This window comes from Erythrolamprus reginae, chromosome 2, assembly GCF_031021105.1.
Source record: "Erythrolamprus reginae isolate rEryReg1 chromosome 2, rEryReg1.hap1, whole genome shotgun sequence".
Classification (NCBI taxonomy): domain Eukaryota; kingdom Metazoa; phylum Chordata; class Lepidosauria; order Squamata; family Dipsadidae; genus Erythrolamprus; species Erythrolamprus reginae.
The window spans coordinates 199,596,864-199,613,558 of record NC_091951.1 but is presented as its reverse complement, the minus strand read 5'-3'; the positions used below and the strand labels follow the sequence as shown (position 1 = coordinate 199,613,558).

Below are 16,695 nucleotides of genomic sequence, written 5' to 3'. Positions count from 1 at the left end.
TTAAAATCACTCACTTGAGATCTCTCTGCAAAACATCACTGATAAATGCTTCATACTGAAACACCTTCTCTTGTAGCTGCTGTTCACTAAGCATCACCATGAGACTTCCACAAAAAGTAATAATAAATAGATCCTGAAGTGGAAAATAATAAAATTAATTGAAAAAATAATCTATAACTAGGAAAGGAGGAGAAAAAACAGATTTTGAAAAGGTAGTCTACCCCACCTGCTTTTGCAAATGATATTTTGTATTGCCTACAAAAAAGATGTAGGCAAAAAATACCCCTTTTTTTCTCCCCATCATTTCCTCTTACAGCAATTTTTTTATAATTATCTGAACATTTACCCCACATAAACCAGGTCAGCCCATGAAACCCAGAAGTACAAATAAGGACAGGGCAGAATTCCTAGTGCTTTATCGAAAACGCAAAGAGGCCAAAGCAGCTCTGACGGGTGGCTCTACGAGAAGCAGCACCAGGGAGCCCCATCCCTTTTCTACATTCGGGGTTGTACGACTTTAAAAGCGAGATGAAGTCTCTCCTCGGACTGAACCAAGTACATCAGAAAGGAAGGGAGCAACTTTTGCCGTCCCGCCCCAAAGCCGCCCAGAAAAATTAAATCAACGCTATTCTTTTCCTGCTCTAAGACAGGAGGCGGTTGGACTCGGCGCCTGAGGAGAAGTGGTTTCATTCCCCCGTTTTATTTATGGGGCAGTCTCGCCCGACCTGCTCAACTTCCAGATGCGACGGCGCTTAGTTTCCAATAGAGGCTGGCAATAGGAAGAGGGGGCACCAATTAAGGGGAACTATCCGGTTGCTATGTTTTCAGGGCGGGCAGAGGAGATAATCGCTATGGCTTTTGACAGCAACATGCGGACGGCCATTCCTCCTTTACCCGAGTCTCCCTCCAGTTTTCATTCGGGTCCCCAAGGCGGCAAGGTACATAAACATGACACCGGAAGGAAACGGTGCTTCCGGTTGGTAGATGCTCCCGCCGCTTCCGTCTCGTTGCCGTCCGGCTCGGCTCGATTATTCTAAGGAGGCTCTTTCTTTGATTCAGCGAGCGTTCTTCCGGGCGCACGCGCGATGGCGGTGCCGGATCTGCGGCTGGACCCTTCGATTCGCTTCTGGATTTTGCTGCCCGTGGCCTGGATCGCGCTGGCTATGGGGATTCTGCGCCTGCGCGTGGCGAAGTTGCTGCGCGGCGACCGCCGGCCGGCCTGGCCTGAGCAACGGCAAGATACGTGAGTCGCGGGGAGGGCTTCGAAGAACGCGGCGACGGTCCGAAGGGCTTTACAGCAGTGGGTCCCCAGCCTTGGCGAAAGACTTTGTGGACTCCAACTCCCTAAGGAACTCTGGGAGTTGGAGTCCACAAGCAAAGCTAAGTGGGGAATTCTGGGAGTTGAAGTCCACACGTGTGAAAGTTCCCCAGTTTGAAAACAACCGGGCAAGAAATAAGTAGCAACTCCACCAAGAATCCTATGCCAATTCTTGGCAGGTTTGCTACTTTTCTCTTGCTCTGTTTTGTTTCAAACTGGGCAACTTTCAGACGTGTGGACTCCAAGTCCCAGAATTCCCCAGCCAGTGTGCCATTGACCCTGAAAGTTACAAGGCACTAAAAAAGTGACTTGCAACCATTTTTCACAGTTTAAAACAGAGGTCTTCAAACTTGGCAACTTTAAGAGTGGTGGACTTCAACTCCCAGAATTCTCCAGCCAGCTATGCAATGCTATGCTAGCTGGAGAATTCTGGGAGTTGAAGACTACCACTCTTAAAGTTGCCAAGCTTGAAGACCCCTGGTTTACAACCTTGGTGGCATTCCCATGATCATGTGATCAAAATCCAGGGGTCTGGCACCAGGTTCATATTTATGACCATTGCTGAGCTCCAAGGTCATGTGGTCACCTTTTGCAACTTTTTGACTAGCCAAGTCAATGGGAAAACCAGATTTACTTACCTACTGGGTTACTAACTTATCAACAGCAGGGATTGATTTAACTATGGCAAGAGAGGTTGTAAATGGGACAAAACTCAATGTCTTGCTTAATAACATAGGTTATGGTCGTAAATTGAGGACTACCTGTACTCCAAGCCTAACTCAAGTTTAATTTAAATCTGGTGATAATATAAAATCAAAATACCCACCAACAGCAATAAATGTAACAATGGAGCAGACTCACAGCCTGCCCCTTCTGAAATAAGAATATTTTTCATCTTTCCTGAAAAGGGGTAAAGGAAAAAAAGACATTTTTTTTAAAAAAATCCATAATTAGGGAGCAATAGCCTTTTTCATTTTGATAGTTCTCAGCTAAGAATAAGCAAATAGTAAACTTCAAGATAACACCATAAACCTGTTTTCTTAAACTGTCTTCCACAAACTTTCTCAGAAGCACTAAAGAACATATTACCTTTTTCTTCGTAATCTCTTTGTGAAAAGTAGATTTTCAGCAGGCTACAATCAAGGTCAAAAAACATCAAGAACATTATGCTCATTCTTTTTTAAAAATAGTTCTCATTCCAGATGTAAGAAAAAATACAAGCTTGTATTAATGATTTATAATTGGTGCATTAAATATAAAAGAAAATGAAGACTATGAACATATTTTTATTTCAATATCATTTGCATTTCCCTTCTCCTTTTTTAAAAAAAAGAAACACAAGTATTGTACTCCCGATTAAATATTTGGGGATATATATTTTGAAACTTTTTGAAAAGTTTCAGAAACATATAGATATTTTCACCTATATATCATATACTATTGTGAAGATCCAAGGCAATCCCATTGTATTTTTAAAATCACTTACAATACCATGTCTCCATAATACAACTCTGCAATTCCCCAAGAGGCTTACAATGACACCCCATATAAAGGCATAGGATGCTGATTTCATAATGACACCTATACGAACCTGTTGTAAAATATACTTCTTGAGTAGAATTACTTTCCTGATCATGAGGAATCCTGGAGGCAAAGAAGACTTGTATACCAACCCTGTTTATTAATTGCCTATTTCCAGTGTCATGTTAACTATATTTGAACCATATCAACTATCAGTTGCAAAAATATACAGGCGGAAGACACAGTAATCATGCAACTATTCCCATAATATTGTAAAAAATCAAAGAGTCTTGTAGCACCTTTTAAAACTGCCACGTTTCATTAAAAGGATGTCTCATTTTTTGATACCAACAAAGCTTTTCTCCTACAATGTCTATAACATTGCATGGGATTCTAAGGGACCAATTATGACTAAATTTCATAGACGACTTCATCAGTGCCTTTAAAATGCTGCCTTAAACAACTATACAGGTGGATTGTGTGAGGGAATAGAGTGTGAGTTGCCACCAGGCTAAACATAGAGGTCGCTGACCGCCTACCGACCGTTCCTGCTGACAATCCCCAGACATCCCCACACACTATACCAGTAATGGTGAACGTATAGCACGGGTGCCACAGGTGGCACGCGGAGCCATATCTGCTGGCACACGAGCCATTGCCCTAGCTCAGCTCCAATGTGCATGTATGTGCCGGCCAGCTGATTTTTGGCTCGCACAGAGGCTCTTGGGAGCGTGTTTTCGGCTTCCAGAGAGCCTCCAGAGGGATGGGAGAGGGCGTTATTACCCCCCCCCCTGACTTCAGGGAAGCCTTTGGAGCCTGGGGAGGGTGATTGTGTGGATTGTGTGAGGGAACAGAGTGTGGTTTGACAATATATCTGGATTTGTACATCAGATAATCTCTTAGGCTAACAAACTTTATTAGTACTACAACTGAACTGAGTGCTCTATCTGTCAGGCAAATTCTGACTCGCAGCCGCCTCTTGAGAGAAAATGGACGGTTCTTAACTCAACAGGTGAGAGAATGAAGTCAGCCTCTTCCTTAGACAAATTTTGGCAGATTCCCCATCAGAAGCTTTTTGGCATGGAGATATCTCACAGCATTTCAAGCTGCATGTGCTTGTTCCTATCAAAACCGAAATTTTGCTAAGGATGTAAAATGAACTAACAAATATAACCAAAGTGGGTTTTGCTGTTGCTCTGATGTTTTGTGATACTTAACCTCAGGTTCTTTTGGATAACAACTCTTCCTGGACCAAAACTTTTTGGATGACTTTTTCATTGAACTTTATTTTAACTTCTTTTTTGTTACTGTCTTCCAGAATTCTAGAATTAGTGGACTTATTGCTGGTTTTATTCAAGGTGGTTCTTGTTTTGTAAATGGCTCTGCTAATACTGTTATTTTAATCAGCCTAGCTATATTAGTATTTGATTTTTGCCTATGCATCTCCCCATCCACCCAAATCAAAATGACATCCATCATAATATGGCACTACAGACTATGTGAACATGTGCTTGTTTGGAATTAAAGTTGGCTGATCAGTGTTTGTTTGTTTTATTTGTCAAGTACGTATTGGTAACATACATAGATATAACATAGTTTATATACATAAGATGGGTACTGATAAGAGGGAACGTTAGGACAGGGACATTAGACCCGCTGGTGTACTTATGAGCGCCCCTTACCAACGTCTTAAGAATCGGGTGTGGTCAACAGTGCACAGTGGAGGTGTCTGTAATATGGTAAATGATTTAGCTTTACTAGATAAATGGTCAAAGCAATGGAAACTGCAGTTTAATGTTTCCAAATGTAAAATAATGCACTTGGGGAAAAGGAATCCTCAATCTGAATATTGTATTGGCAGTTCTGTGTTAACAAAAACTTCAGAAGAGAAGGATTTAGGGGTAGTGATTTCTGACAGTCTCAAAATGGGTGAACAGTGCAGTCAGGCAGTAGGGAAAGCAAGTAGGATGCTTGGCTGTATAGCTAGAGGTATAACAAGTAGGAAGAGGGATATTATGATCCCGCTATATAGAGTGCTGGTGAGACCACATTTGGAATACTGTGTTCAGTTCTGGAGACCTCACCTACAAAAATATATTGACAAAATTGAACGGGTCCAAAGACTGGCTACAAGAATGGTGGAAGGTCTTAAGCATAAAACGTATCAGGAAAGACTTAATGAACTCAATCTGTATAGTCTGGAGGACAGAAGGAAAAGGGGGGACATGATCAAAACATTTAAATATGTTAAAGGGTTAAATAAGATCCAGGAGGGAAGTGTTTTTAATAGGAAAGTGAACACAAGAACAAGGGTACACAATCTGAAGTTAGTTGGAGGAAAGATCAAAAGCAACGTGAGAAAATATTATTTTACTGAAAGAGTAGTAGATCCTTGGAACAAACTTCCAGCAGACGTGGTTGGTAAATCCACAGTAACTGAATTTAAACATGCCTGGGATAAACATACCGGTATATCCATCCTAAGATAAAATACAGAAAATAGTATAAGGGCAGACTAGATGGACCATGAGGTGTTTTTCTGCCGTCAGTCTTCTATATTTCTAAAACCACAGAGTCAGGTAGTGAGTTCCAGACATTAACCACTCTGTTGCTAAAGTCATATTTTCTACAGTCAAGTTTGGAGCGATTCATTGAGTTTGTATCTGTTGTGTGCTTGTGTAGTGTGCTTGCTTTCTACATCTCGATGGATAGGATTGAACTTTAAGAGACTAGATGAATTGAAGGCAAGCCTATAATAGTCCTCTACCTATCAGTAAGGTATGGTAAAGATTTTAAATAGGATGCCAGAGACATACTGTAAGCACCCAAAAAGGAGATTCAACATGAACTGTGTGCATTTTTCTTTTCTGAACAGCCCAAATTTCATTTTAACCTTTGCCATCTTTTTTATGTTTTTTTCCAGGGATTTCTTATGCGCAAGCATTACTTCAATAATTCTGAGAATGGCTTCTTTCGCAAAACTAAACGCAAACTGCAGTCCCGAAATCCACTGACAGGTAACAAGGATGATTGGTTTGTACGCAGAGGAGGTAGCAGTGGCACCTGAAGGAGACTCAAGCCAGTTTTTTGCCATTTTCTGCCCTAGTTGAAAAGATTGTTTTCTATAGAGTTTCAGTTTTGGGCATCAATAGTGACTCTAAAGATTTTGATGTATATCATTGTTTTTCAAAATAGGCAACTTTAAAATATGTGGTCTTGGACAATGTTGTCTAAAGAATCTCTTGTAGATTCTGTAATGGAAAATATTTCTGTGTTGCTTCTGTGTGTGGCAGAAGGCTGTCAAGAAGGCCATTGGAGCTGTGAGTTCCGCCACCTGTTTACTGGATCCGTGTCCCTCCTGGTTGGTCTCGGCCAGCAGGGAGGTGACACGGAGCTGGGCCCAGGAGATTACCAACGCTTCCTTGGGGAGGGGAGTTTTTCCATCACTCTATAAAGAAGCGCTTGTGTGCCCCCTCCTCAAGAAGCCTTCCCTGGACCCAGCAGTACTTAACAACTATCGTCCAGTCTCCAACCTTCCCTTCATGGGGAAGGTTGTCGAGAAGGTGGTGGCACTCCAGCTCCAGCGGTCCTTGGAAGAAGCCGATTATCTAGGTCCCCAGCAGTCGGGCTACAGGCCCGGTTACAGCACGGAAACCGCTTTGGTCGCGTTGATGGATGATCTCTGGCGGGCCCGGGACAGGGGTTTATCCTCTGTCCTGGTGCTCCTCGATCTCTCAGCGGCTTTCGATACCATCGACCATGGTATCCTTCTGCACCGGTTGGAGGGGTTGGGGGTGGGAGGCACTGTGCTTCAGTGGTTCTCCTCCTACCTCTCTGGCCGGTCGCAGTCGGTGTTAGTGGGGGGTCAGAGGTCGACTCCGAGGTCTCTCCCTTGTGGAGTACCCCAGGGGTCGGTCCTCTCCCCCTTGCTATTTAACATCTACATGAAACCACTGGGTGAGATCATCCAAGGACATGGGGTGAGGTATCATCAATATGCCGATGATACCCAGCTTACATCTCCACCCCATGCCCAGTCAACGAAGCGGTGGAAGTGATGTGCCAGTGCCTGGAGGCTGTTGGGGCCTGGATGGGTGTCAACAGACTCAAGCTCAACCCGGATAAGACGGAGTGGCTGTGGGTTTTGCCTCCCAAGGACAATCCCATCTGTCCGTCCATTACCCTGGGGGGGGGATCATTGACCCCCTCAGAGAGGGTCCGCAACTTGGGCGTCCTCCTCGATCCACAGCTCACATTAGAGAACCACCTTTCAGCTGTGGCGAGGGGGGCGTTTGCCCAGGTTCGCCTGGTGCACCAGTTGCGGCCCTATCTGGACCGGGACTCATTACTCACAGTCACTCATGCCCTCATCACCTCGAGGTTCGACTACTGTAATGCTCTCTACATGGGGCTACCTTTGAAAAGTGTTCGGAAACTTCAGATCGTGCAGAATGCAGCTGCAAGAGCAGTCATTGGCTTACCCAGGTATGCCCATGTTTCACCATCACTCCGCAGTCTGCATTGGCTGCCGATCAGTTTCCGGTCACAATTCAAAGTGTTGGTTATGACCTTTAAAGCCCTTCATGGCACTGGACTAGAATATCTCCGAGACCGCCTTCTGCCGCACGAATCCCAGCGACCGATTCGGTCCCACAGAGTGGGCCTCCTCCGGGTCCCGTCAACTAAACAATGCCGGTTGGCGGGCCCCAGGGGGAGAGCCTTCTCTGTGGCGGCACCGGCCCTCTGGAACCAACTCCCCCCGGAGATCAGAACTGCCCCTACTCTTCCTGCCTTCCGTAAACTCCTCAAAACCCACCTTTGCCGTCAGGCATGGGGAAACTAAACATCTCCCCCTGGGCACGTTGAAGTTATATATGGTATGCTTGTATGTGTGTATGTTAGTATAGGGGATTTTCTTAAATTTATAATATTTTAATTAATTGGATTGTATTGGATTGTTTTTCACTTGTTGTGAGCCGCCCCGAGTCTTCGGAGAGGGGCGGCATACAAATCCAAATAATAAATAAATAAATAAATAAAAGAAAGTTCACAAGTATTATACTCCAGGATTTGTAGGGGCATCCATTTGAGAGTATATTCTCCATTAGCCTTCCATCCTTCCAACACTAATTTTGCCATGATTTAGAGAATGAGAAATCTAGCAAGTAGTTGGTTCAGATTTCCCTTTGCTTTTAATCCAGTAGGTAAATAGGAAAATTGCTGTTTCCAGTTTGCTCCCAGTACCCATTCCTAATACAGAAATCATACTGCAGTCTCCTTTAACATACCAATAGGATTATATATTTGAAGTCCTATTAGATAGACACACCCATTACCCTTTCCTTTTTTGAGGGAACCACATCAATAGGTAACACAAAAAAATAATACAAAATAGTATGCTGTAGCAGCGTTTCCCAATTGGTGGTCCATGATAAAATTTTGGTGGTCCGCAGAAAATTTTTTTGCATTTTTTATCATTGTACCTGGGCCGGATACATGCAATGAATTTTTGTGTTGCTGCAGAGCAGGGGTCCCCAAACTTTTTACACAGGGGGCCAGTTCACTGTCCCTCAGACTGTTGGAGGGCCGGACTATTAAAAAAACGTGCGAACAAATCCCTATGCACACTGCACATACCTTATTTAAAGTAAAAAACAAAATGGGAACAAATACAATATTTAATATTTATTCTTCCTCTTTCTCTCTCTCTCCCTTTCTCTCTGTCCTTCTGTCTTTCTAGTTCTCTCTCTCTCTTTCTTTCTTTCTCTCTCCTCTCTTTCTCTCACTCACTCTCTTTGTATCTCTCCCTCTTTCTCTCTCCCTCTCTCTGTCTCCTCCTTTCTCTCTCTCTCTCCCTTTCTCTCTCTCTTCTTCCTTTCTCTCTCCCTCTCTATCTTTCCCTCTTTCTCTCCCCCCTCTTTCTTTCTCTCCCTCTTTCTATCTCTCCCTCTTTCTCTCTACCTTTCTTTCTCTTTCTCTATCTCCCTTTCTCTCTGTCCCTCTTTCTTTCTCTCTGTCCCTCTCTTTCTTTCTCTCTCTTATCTCTCCTTCTCTCACTCACTCTTTCTATCTCTCTCTTTGTATCTCTCTCTTTCTCTCTCTCTTCTCTCTATCTCTCCCTCTTTCTCTCTCCCCCTTTCTATCTCTCCTCTTCCTTTCTCTCTCTTTCTCTCTTCCTTCTTTTTTCTCTCTCTCTCTTTCTCTCTCATGCACCACACCGGCAGCAGAGAGAGAAAGAGAGAGGTAGAGATCGTGCGCGTTACCGGGTGGTGGAGGCGGTGTGGGGCCAGACGCTGGGTGCCGGGACGCGGGGGGAGGGCGAAGGGGTGGACGTGGCTGCTGCTTCTCAGCTGCAGAGCCAAACGGGGGCGGAGATCAGCGGCGGAGTCCGGCACTGGCACCATGCGGGGCCGCTCATCCAGGGGGGCATGGACCGGCAAGCCGCCCTCCGCTCTCTCTTTCTCTCTCATACACCACGCCAGCAACAGAGAGAGAAAGAGAGAGCGGAGGGCGGCATGCCGGTCCACGCCCCCCTGGATGAGCGGCCCCGCATGGCGCCAGCGCCGGACTCCGCCGCTGATCTCCGCCCCCGTTCGGCTCTGCAGCTGAGAAGCAGCAGCCACGTCCACCCCTTCGCCCTCCCCCCGCTTCCCCGGCACCCAGCGTCTGGCCCCACACCACCTCCACCACCCGGTAACGCGCACGATCTCTACCTCTCTCTTTCTCTCTCTGCTGCCGGTGTGGTGCATGAGAGAGAAAGAGAGAGAGCGGAGGGCAGCTTGCCGGTCCATGCCCCCCTGGATGAGCGGCCCTGCATGGCCCCAGCGCCTGCCTCCACCCCCGTTCGGCTCTGCAGCTGAGAGGCACGTCCACTCCTTCGCCCTCCCCGGCACCCAGCGTCTGGCCGCCTCCGCCTCCCGGTAAAGCGCCCGATTTCTTCCTGCAGGAACAGGTGGTGTGGCGCCGCGAAGGGCCGCGCTTGAAGGCCACCACGGCGCCGCAGTCCCAGATTGCTCACTTCTACGGCCAGCAAAGCCGGCTGCCCGGGAAAGTGGCGTGCTTTTTAAATGCAACGCTTTCCTGCATCAGCCAGCAAAGCCGGGCAGTCGGCTTTGCTGGCTGGAGAAGCGAGTGATCTGGGGCTGCATAGCTTTGCGCAGGGGGGACAGGGAGACAGGACAGTCCCCGCCGCCTGTGTCAGCGGCGAGGTGTGCTCGCCTTGTGCCGTGGGGGGGAGGCGATGGAGGTCAGGGGTTTTCAAGCAGTCGCCTCCCCCCCACACACACACACTTAGCCATGGTGCACTTAGCTGTGACTTTCAGTGGACAGTTTTTCAATTGCCAATCGCCTTTTCATGAATTTCGCCGCGGAGGAGGAGTGGAGGAGGAGGTGGAGAGGCAAGGGGGTGGGGAGGAAAGCGGGCCTGCAATTGGACAATTTCTTTCTCGCCTTTACGGAGAGGAACTTGCTGCTCTGCCATAGGGCAGCAACAGTTTCTCTCCCTAAAGGCGGCAAAGGAATGGGCCAATTGCAGGCCTGCTTTCCTCCCCGCCCCCTTGCCTCTCCACCTTCTCCTCGCTCAGCAGCCGACCGCGGTGAGTGAACAGGAGATTCGGGAGCTTATTTTATCGACCAGTAAAATCTCGTGAGCTGCCGCGGGCCGGTTAAAAGACCTCGTTGGGCCGCATCCGGCCCGCGGGCCGTAGTTTGGGGACCACTGCTGCAGACTTTGGGGTCTTTTTGTATGGGTTGAAGGGGGGCAGAAATTTCAACTTGCGGTCTGCTTCAGCCTTCTGGTGTGGGATTTTGGGCAAAGGGAAGTGCCGCTGCTGGCCCAAACCCCCACACCAGGAAACTGAAGCAGACACCAAGTTGGAATTTCTGCCCCCTTTAGCCTGCCCAATAGAACCCTGAAGGAGAAGACTTTCTCCAGCAATACAAGTGTTGATTGCAAGTATCCAGCCCAGGGGCTGTAGTTTGAGGAATCCCGATTTAGTGCAGTATAAAAATGCAAATAATTTTTCTGCGGACCATCAAAATTTTCTCGCGGACCACCAGTGGTCCGCGGACCACCAGTTGGTGAGCACTGCTTCAGTGTAGGGACTTACGCTTAACTCTGCAAACCTAGCCAACAGTGTTCCCTCTAATTTTTTGGGGGGGTGGGCGGAAAAGTATAGTGTCTGAGCGGCAGTCCCTTTGGGACTGGGCGGCACAAAAAAAATAAATAAATAAATAATTGAATGAATGAATGAACAAACAAACAAACAAATAAAAAACCCACCTTGTTTTGCCTCAGGGAATTTCAAAATAAAATACTGTACTGTGTGTCTATAACAGTGAGCTCATAATAGGGCAACTCTATCAATATCAAAATGCCACTTAAATAGTTGAGCTAGTTTCAAACTAGATTTTGATTTGTTTCTCTCTCTTCCTCTCTCTCTCCTTCCCTCTCACTCTTTCCCTCTCGGCTTCTGGGCAGGTTTGGAAAACTCTGAGTTGATGATGATTTTTAAGTGAGCGATTGCTCACTGCTCAGCTTAGAGGGAACTATGCTAGCCAATACTCTGCAACTAACAGACTTTGGTGTATTAGGCTAATTAAATACATTTGTGTTTGATCAGATGCTTCTAAGCAGAAGAGAGCTATGGTTCACACTTGCCCCTGCCATTCCTGTATTGTAATATTTAAGTGCAGTAGGGATTACCTAAATACAACCACCACAGATCAAAACTTTTAAAAGTAGGACTCAGTGTAAGTTGACTAATATTCTGCAGTTTTTCTATCCTGTTAAACATGTTACACTGCATGGTTAGGGCTCTGGTTTAACAATTCTTTTCCCTTTCCTTTAGATCCCACAGTGGTGACAGAGATGATGAAGGGCAACCTTATCGATGTTCTGCCCATGATTCTCATTGGAGGCTGGATCAACTGGGCCTTCTCTGGCTTTGTGGCTAGTGAGTGGAGGGGAATCAATGAGGGGGAATCATTTTGGGTTTAGTTCCCTATTTATTTGATATTTTCTGTTATTCAGTGTCTCCAATGATCTTCAGGCTTGTGAATATTGACTCAAAATTATTGCAGCCTGCAATATTTGAAGAATGACAATTGACGTAGCACCATTTCAACTAAAATAGTGAAAGTGATGAGGGGAGCAAGGCGACTGCACCAATAACTTTGCTAATGTACAATATGGTTTACAGTTCTTAGCTTAGCTGGTCCGTGAGTTAGAGCTAGTTTTATATCGTTACAAATGTAGAAATGCAGGTAATTGGTTGCTTGATGCCCTCAAGATATCCCGAGACCCCATATCCCAGGACTATTCAGCCAGCGAGCTAGCTCAGCACAACTGACAGGCACAGCCTGGGAATTGCTCCTATCGCATCTGAAGCACGAACCAGGAGTTTCACTTTGTTTGCTTCTACCTTGAGTTTTAGGTTAGCCCTAAACCGCCCCATGTTAATTTATAATACAGGAAGGAGAATGCAGCATGACCACTGTAGAAATGTAATGGTCAGGTTTCGAATGCCTTGGGAAACAAAAGCAGCCAGGACTACATCAGTGATGTCGAGCCTTTTTTGGTTTGCGTGCCAAAAGGGAGTCTGTAAGTGCGCTAGCACACACGCACATGGCCACACCCATTCCCTTCCCATGTATCTACACCCACCCACACTTCCCTCTGCGTATACGTACAACACTCCCACCCCTGTGCAGGCCTCACTGAAGCCTGGGATGGTGAGAAAATGGCCCAACAGGCAAACGGGAAGTCTGGGAAAACGGACTTCTAGCTTGTCTGTTGTACTGTTTTTTCGCACTCAAGGCTTCGTGAAGCTTTCCTGAAGCCTCCAGAGGGCGAAACAGCCTTCCCCAAAGCTGAAAACCAACTGGCGCGCTGGAGCTGACATAGGGAAATACCTTGGGTGCCCTCCGATATGGCTCCACGTGCCACCTGTTGCATGTGTGCCATAGGTTTGCCATCACTGGACTACATGGTCCAGCAGTTTTAGTGAGACCACACTTGGAGTACTGTGAACAGTTCTGGTCACTGCACCTCAAGGATATGGAAAAGATGCAAAAAAGGACAAGAAGAATGATCAAGGGAATAGAGCATCTCCCATATGAAACTAGGTTGCCTTGAAAGACGGTGTTTAAGGGGTGACTTGATCGAAGTGTATAAAATCATGCATGGGATAGAAAAGGTGGATAGGGAAAAATTATTTTCTCTATCACACAATACTAGGACAAGGGGGCTCTCCCTAAAGTTCATAAGAAAGAAAGTGAGGACAAATCAAGGGAAATATTTCTTCACCCAGAGGGTCATTGGTTTATGGAATTCACTTCCAGAAGAGGTCGTGACAGCTGTCAGCCTTGATAGCTTCAAGGCAGGATTAGACAGATTCATGGATGCCAAGTGTATAGGTGGTTGTTGAAACAGATGTCCATGTGCCGCCTCTGTTGGTTGAGGCAGGCAGGATTCCCTTGAGTACCATCTGCTGGGGGTCAAGGGAAAGGGAGGGTCTTGCCTTATCTTTCTGCTCAAGATCCCCATGTGCCACTGTGACACAGAATGCTGGACGTGATGGCCTTTGGCCTGATTCAGCATGGCTCTCCTTATGTTCTTAGTGATTTTCCTCTGATCTGGAGATGGTCTTATATGTAAAGCAACAAGGAGCAGCAGTTTGGAAAGGTTGGGGGAGCTGGGGATTGAGTGGTGAGAGTAGAATTTGGAGAGAGGTGCAACTCTAATCCCTTTCCCTTCCCAACCTTCTAGCTAAGGTTCCCTTCCCCTTGACCCTGCGATTCAAGCCCATGTTGCAGCGTGGAATTAACCTGCCTTCCATGGATCCCTCGTGGTAAGCTAACACCTGCCCCCGGGCCTAGAGAGTCCTTTGGGTGGCAGGATGGGAAGAGGACATTAGCTGTGGACTGGTGAGCAAGAAGGCTGTTCAGGATAGTTACTGAAAACTCTTCCTTTTCCCAGGGTGAGTTCGGCCTCCTGGTATTTCCTCAACGTCTTTGGACTCCGCAAAATGTACAAACACGTTCTGAGAGAGGACCATGGTGAGAAATTGTTCAAGGGAAGGGATCATGTATGGGCTTAGTAGTCTTTCAAGTGAGCAAGCTAACCTTAGAGACCAGGATACACTTGCTACTCCCAACTTCATGACTGCGTTGAAAACAGGAAGAAAGCATTCCGTAAAACAGTAGAGTTGAGTGCTAGAGGGGGACAATGTAGCCTTAAATGGAGTTTAATTTTTTCCCAACTTAACCACGTTGTCAGATCTGGCTTTCAAATCTAACTTTGTAAATGGTTACAGAACTAGGATGCTGTACCTCCTACAAGTCCTATATGCAGAACAGCATCTGCCACCTTCCTTTGTGGTATAAAGGGGCCGTGCATAAGTGCACTGTTGTGCCTAATGTCCCTGTCCTACTGTCTTATTGTCCTATTACTACGTTCTACTTATGTTAATATGTACTATAATACTGTACTTGTTTGACAAATAAATAATAAAAGCTCCCTTGATGCATTTAATCAAAAACTAGTCGCCCACATTTTAGCACAGCCTGGGTTATTTATGAATTTAGTTTGCACGATTATCTTATGGTTCAGTGTGTCATGTGAATCTAGCAATTGGGTTAAGTAAACCATCTTATGAGTACTGTACACTACAGTATATAAACTGAATAAGTTTATTTATTTCAACTTTCAGTCTAGTCTCAATTAACTTTTCAAGCAAGATTCAATATTTCAAGATTTTGACCGATTTTCCCGAAAGAAAATATCCAGCCAGCATTCAGTAATATCTTCACTCCAATTTTCTTGAGTAGAAACATAGAAGAGCAACGGCAGAAAAAGATCTCATGGTCCATCTAGTCTGCCCTTGTACTATTTCCTGTATTTTATCTTAGGGTGGATATATATTTATCCCAGGCATGTTTGAATTCATTTACGGTGGATTTACCAACAACGTCTGCTGGAAGTTTGTTCCAAGCATCTACTACTCTTTCAGTAAAATATTTCCTCACATTGCTTCTGATCTTTCCCTCAACTAACCTCAGATTGTGTCTCCTTGTTCTTGTGTTCATTTTCCTATTAAAAACACTTCCCTCCTGCACATATTTAACCCCTTAACATATTTAATTGTTACAATCATGTCCCCTTTCCCTTCTGTCCTCAAGACTATACAGATTGAGTTCATCAAGTCTTTCCTGATAAGTACATCTTATCTAGTTATGAATGTGCACTTTATCAGTTTTGTCCTTATAATTACAGGGAAATGTTTTCAAGGATAGCTTGTATCAGTCTGTTATAGTGGGAGAAACCTTTCTAATATTCTTTAGTCTCAGATTCATGGAACACAAATCTCTCTACCACAGGCAATTATAGTTTTCATATGTTCCGACTTAACTTGTTCTAATAAACGTAACTCTTTTATAATGTATAGAACTTACATAATAAAATGTGGTCTGCTGAGTGTCTTGATGTTGGCTTCCATTCTGTCTCTGGCAGAATATTTGCTTACCAATTAGCCTAAATAGGTTTTCATTCTCAGATATACACACTTAACTTCCTTTCCTTCACCGCAGAGCCAAGTCAGCTATTTCTCGAAGTTCAGTTCATGGGCCCAGATATTCCTGCTCCACCAGATCCCAACAAGGCCTTCAAAGTAAGGTTCTTTATTCTACTGAATAATTCTACTGCACAGCATAAGACAGGTACAGGGAACCAGCTATTGCCAAACTGCAACTTCCAAGATCCCTCACCATTATTTATATTGACCAGGCTTCTATAAACGTCGTAGAGGATCTTAGGTTTTCAATTTACTGTTGGAACTTCAGTTTAATTATGATTGTCAAAATTTCCTGTAGATCAGAATACGCTCTGTCAGGAAATGGACGGGAAAACAAACATATTTCATATAAAACAAAATTACAGTTTAAAAAAAGGAAATTATTTTGGATTAATATAGAACAGGAACAGGTAATCCTGGGCAGACGGGATTTTGAAAGCATGAGCAAATATCTTCATAAAATGCCTTCCAAGCCAGACATGGCTATCGCAAAACACCCTTTCAAGTAGGTTGCAAACAGGTGTTGTTACTCACGCTATAAAAACAGATGCTCCCAAATAACAGTTTAAACCTCCTTCCCCCCCCCCCCCTTTCTGGACAATTGGGCACTTCCCACTCAGCATTTATTTATTTATTTAAAAAATTCTTCCCAGATGTGCATTTTTTCTTTATGTGAAAATTAAATTTAGTGAAAGTCATTTAATTTAAAAGCCTGAGCTTTGATTCTGCCATTCTTGTAGCTGGTAGTGCGTTGGTGGACGTAATAGTACTTGAGAGTTACAGCATGGATTCGCAAATTACCAACAAACCCTTTCTTTTCCTTTCAGGCTGAGTGGGAAGCCTTGGAATTGGTCTCTCACCACTGGGCACTTCAGGATGTTGAGGAACAGCTGATATCACAGGACCTCCAGTTGACTGGGATGTCCAGGCCAGATTAAGCTCTGTCTACTCTGGAGTACAGTCCTAGGGGACAGCAGGGCCCAGGGACACTCTGTTCGTCACTATGAATTGGTGGCCAAGGACCACCAATTGTGCATGGTGTGCTAAAGACGTGATTTAAATGGCAAAAGGTATTGACAGCGCTGAAAATCAATGATCAACAGTCTGATTAGGAAATGGTTTCAGAAACCTTTTGAAGAGCTGAAGCATGGAATGGTGTCTGCTGTTATTTCCTGGTGTTCAGTAAGAGGGAAAAAATGTGATAAATGTATTTGGAGGCTTCAGGTAGAAATTTAATGTATGTGGTATTGCAGTATACTGTGTAATAAACCAAGATAGCTACAA

At 45.0% G+C, this 16,695-nt stretch overlaps 2 protein-coding genes across 4 annotated transcripts in view; one reads left to right on the top strand and one right to left on the bottom strand.

The window, feature by feature from the left end:
• Positions 1 to 1,126, bottom strand: part of UXT (ubiquitously expressed prefoldin like chaperone) — a 17,377-nt gene extending 16,251 nt beyond the window's left edge. The window contains exons 1-2 of one of the 3 annotated variants that reach the window (XM_070741161.1): positions 895 to 1,126; positions 15 to 133 (exon numbers count right to left, since the gene is read on the bottom strand). In XM_070741161.1, coding sequence (XP_070597262.1) covers positions 15 to 100 — 86 coding nt within the window. In that variant the 5' untranslated portion in view covers positions 101 to 133; positions 895 to 1,126. Of the gene's footprint in view, positions 1 to 14; positions 134 to 346; positions 507 to 725 lie in introns of those variants that run through there. The other 2 variants (XM_070741159.1, XM_070741160.1) reach the window with 2 other exon arrangements.
• Positions 989 to 16,695, top strand: LOC139161690 (ER membrane protein complex subunit 3-like). Its single transcript, XM_070741158.1, has 8 exons — positions 989 to 1,243; positions 3,794 to 3,851; positions 5,763 to 5,856; positions 11,689 to 11,793; positions 13,608 to 13,689; positions 13,818 to 13,897; positions 15,428 to 15,507; positions 16,239 to 16,695. The coding sequence occupies exons 1-8, from the start codon at positions 1,086 to 1,088 to the stop codon at positions 16,347 to 16,349; spliced, it is 768 nt and encodes a 255-aa protein (XP_070597259.1). The 5' UTR covers positions 989 to 1,085; the 3' UTR covers positions 16,350 to 16,695.

What these genes read in the sequence shown, in the direction of transcription:
- LOC139161690 (XM_070741158.1), top strand. Translation starts at nt 1,086, where the DNA reads ATGGCGGTGCCGGATCTGCGGCTGGACCCTTCGATTCGCTTCTGGATT. An exon ending in GTCCCGAAATCCACTGACAG is followed by an intron (nt 5,857 to 11,688) that starts GTAACAAGGATG and finishes CCTTTCCTTTAG; the next exon opens with ATCCCACAGTGGTGACAGAG. An exon ending in CCTTCCATGGATCCCTCGTG is followed by an intron (nt 13,690 to 13,817) that starts GTAAGCTAACAC and finishes TCCTTTTCCCAG; the next exon opens with GGTGAGTTCGGCCTCCTGGT.